This window comes from Pteropus alecto, unplaced genomic scaffold (genome assembly GCF_000325575.1).
Source record: "Pteropus alecto unplaced genomic scaffold, ASM32557v1 scaffold73, whole genome shotgun sequence".
Taxonomy (NCBI): Eukaryota; Metazoa; Chordata; class Mammalia; order Chiroptera; family Pteropodidae; genus Pteropus; species Pteropus alecto.
In genome coordinates this window covers 5,868,639-5,871,076 of record NW_006436284.1, presented here as the reverse complement: position 1 = coordinate 5,871,076, position 2,438 = coordinate 5,868,639, and the positions used below count along the sequence as shown (strand labels likewise).

General features: G+C 42.5%; 1 protein-coding gene across 1 annotated transcript in view; it reads right to left on the bottom strand.

The window, feature by feature from the left end:
* The window catches only part of IL31RA (interleukin 31 receptor A), a 38,309-nt gene continuing 35,871 nt past the window's right edge, over positions 1–2,438 (bottom strand). The window contains exons 13-14 of the mRNA XM_006912468.2: positions 1,818–1,899; positions 1–465 (exon numbers count right to left, since the gene is read on the bottom strand). Of these exons, the coding sequence (XP_006912530.2) occupies positions 1–465; positions 1,818–1,899 (547 nt within the window). The remainder of the gene's footprint in view (positions 466–1,817; positions 1,900–2,438) is intronic.

Sequence of the window (2,438 nt, the reverse complement as noted above, 5' to 3'; positions counted from 1 at the left end):
TCACTTGGTTTGGTCTGGAAGTTGTTCAGACATGAGAAATTCTCTGGTTGCCAGCGAATTTTTCAGATAAGGGTTTGGTGTGCCGTCCTCACAGAGGTGGTCAGGCCCCAAACTTTGAGCAGAAGAGAGAGGTTGCTCTCCAGCTTCTGAGCAGACCTCCTCTGGCATTCCAGAGCACAGGTACTGGGGTTTTTGGGGGAGAGCCTCGGTTGAAATGGGAGGCTCTGTGAAAGTCTTCCCGAGAGAACAATAAGGCCTGTAGGGGGAAGTCACGTACTCATTCTTTTCCCCTCCCAGAATGTTTTCCTGACACTTTCCAGATTCCTCTGTGGAAACCTCTTCCAGAAAATTCTCAAAGTTCACCACCAACTTGTCAATAAGGTCTCTGGGGGCAGAACATGGTTTTAGAATCCTGTCTCCTTCCATGTTCAGAGAGTCATCAATTCCATTCAGATTTAGCTTATCCTGGAAGAGAGAAAGGGAAACCCCCAATGGTCATTTGGGGGCTACATATGATGTAACCAAAAGCTCACTGGGCTTGGGACACCCAATACCCCACCTGTTGATAAGTCCCCCATATTCCTCCCAGAGACCAGAAGTGGTGGCCAATTCGCCTCTACACGCCCTCGATAGAAGCTTGGCAAGAGTGGCAGGTTTCTTGAGAAAGAAACAATTTCAGATAATTTCTTCTTTTAGAGTGCTCAAGGCTATTTTTTATACAATCGTATGCTCATATAACCCCAGTTGAGAGGGAAGCATCCAAATGAGAACTCTTACGATAAATGACTTGCCCAACATCACCAGAAAATCAAAGGTTGCCCTCTGGCAGAGGCAGTGTCATCTCTGTCATCTTTACACCGTCAGAGCCTAGCTCAGTGCCTGACATACACTGAATGATTAATAAGTGCTCGCTGTAGAGGGCATACCTACAGATTATTCAAAAAGCATTTTAGACATCAGATAATACTGCCTGTGAATTAATTTATTCTCTTAATAACTTTTAATGAAGTAGGAAAGTAAATAGGGTAATACAAGACTAATAAAAAAGAGAAGAAAATAGAAATCAAAATCACAAAAATAAGAAAAATTAAAAGCAATAAAAATAATAAAAATATCTATGTCAAAAAGAGACTTCTGAGTTAAAATAGGGTTTATATTAAAAATTCCTGCATCAAGAAATACTGAAAACAGTCTTTAAGTAATAAGGATTTCAAGGATATATTTGACTGGGGTTATTTCCACTTAAGCAATAAATTAAACCTTAAAATTTTCAGAAGTTTTCAATTTAAAAACTTATGAAAAAGGAGGATTTCTACTTATGATTAGTTCACTAGAAAACCCCATTGCCAGTCAGCTTTGATTATAATGTCCCCAGTCTGAAACAAACAATTTGAGGCAGCCTTCCCCAGCCTTCGGACACCCACGCACATCAGTGTGCCCTCCAGGTATCCAAGTGGTCTCTAGATTAACTGGCTCTTGGCTGTTTTTAAATTGCTGCAAATCTTACAGTTGGGCTCTCTAATCAGACAGTCAGGTGCTTAAGGGTAGGACCAGTGTCTTTCTTCCATACCATCCTTTATAGGACCAGATCCATGCCCAGAACACATTGGGTCCTTGTGAACCTGGTGAAGCCCTTTCCTCTGGTCAAAAGAATGAGGTCAAAGTCATTCGAAGAAGGCTGATTCCATCACCCTGCCATTCCTGGGAGTTTTTACTGCCGAGCTCTCTATATGTGAACCCTGTACAAAGCTCGGCCCAGCACTGCTCCCATAACCGGCCTGCTCAACAATTTCCTTTATGAAAACAGGAGTGTTTACCTTGAAATCATTTCCATGCCATGTGGCAATACTGCTTTCAGCAGGGTTGGGGACATCAGGCCAACAAAGGTGCTTCAATTTGCTAAGAGATAATATTTTAAAACAGGAATGAGTCCGAGAAGCATTTTAGTTGGACAATATGGTCGAGCCAAAAGAGTAGGGCTTTGCTTAAGAGAACTGTATGGCTTCCTACTAAATAAGGGCAAGCTCCCAGCCTCCTGACTGAAACTGAGAAAGCAAAGTATTTTGGGGGTGAAATTCCAAGTCAGGGATGGAACATGATAAGAAGAGACCTCACCCAACACAAAGCTATTCCTACCCTTCCCACTCTCCCAGCCGTGCATCTCCACACCTGGTCCTGATGCCAGAAATCATACTGTCACAGAGCCATTTCTTTGAGATTTATTCTCTGGGAAGACTACTACTCTAAACCTTATAAGCTACCCACACTTTACCTTATAAAGTGTGGTCACAACCAGCAGCATCAGTACCACCTGGGAACTTGTTAGACATGCAAAATGTACACAAATTTGCGTTGGTGACTTGGTTACAACCTGCATTTGGGAACTTGCATTTGACATTAGCTTGACCATAACTAAGCACAGCTGCATGGCCAAGGTG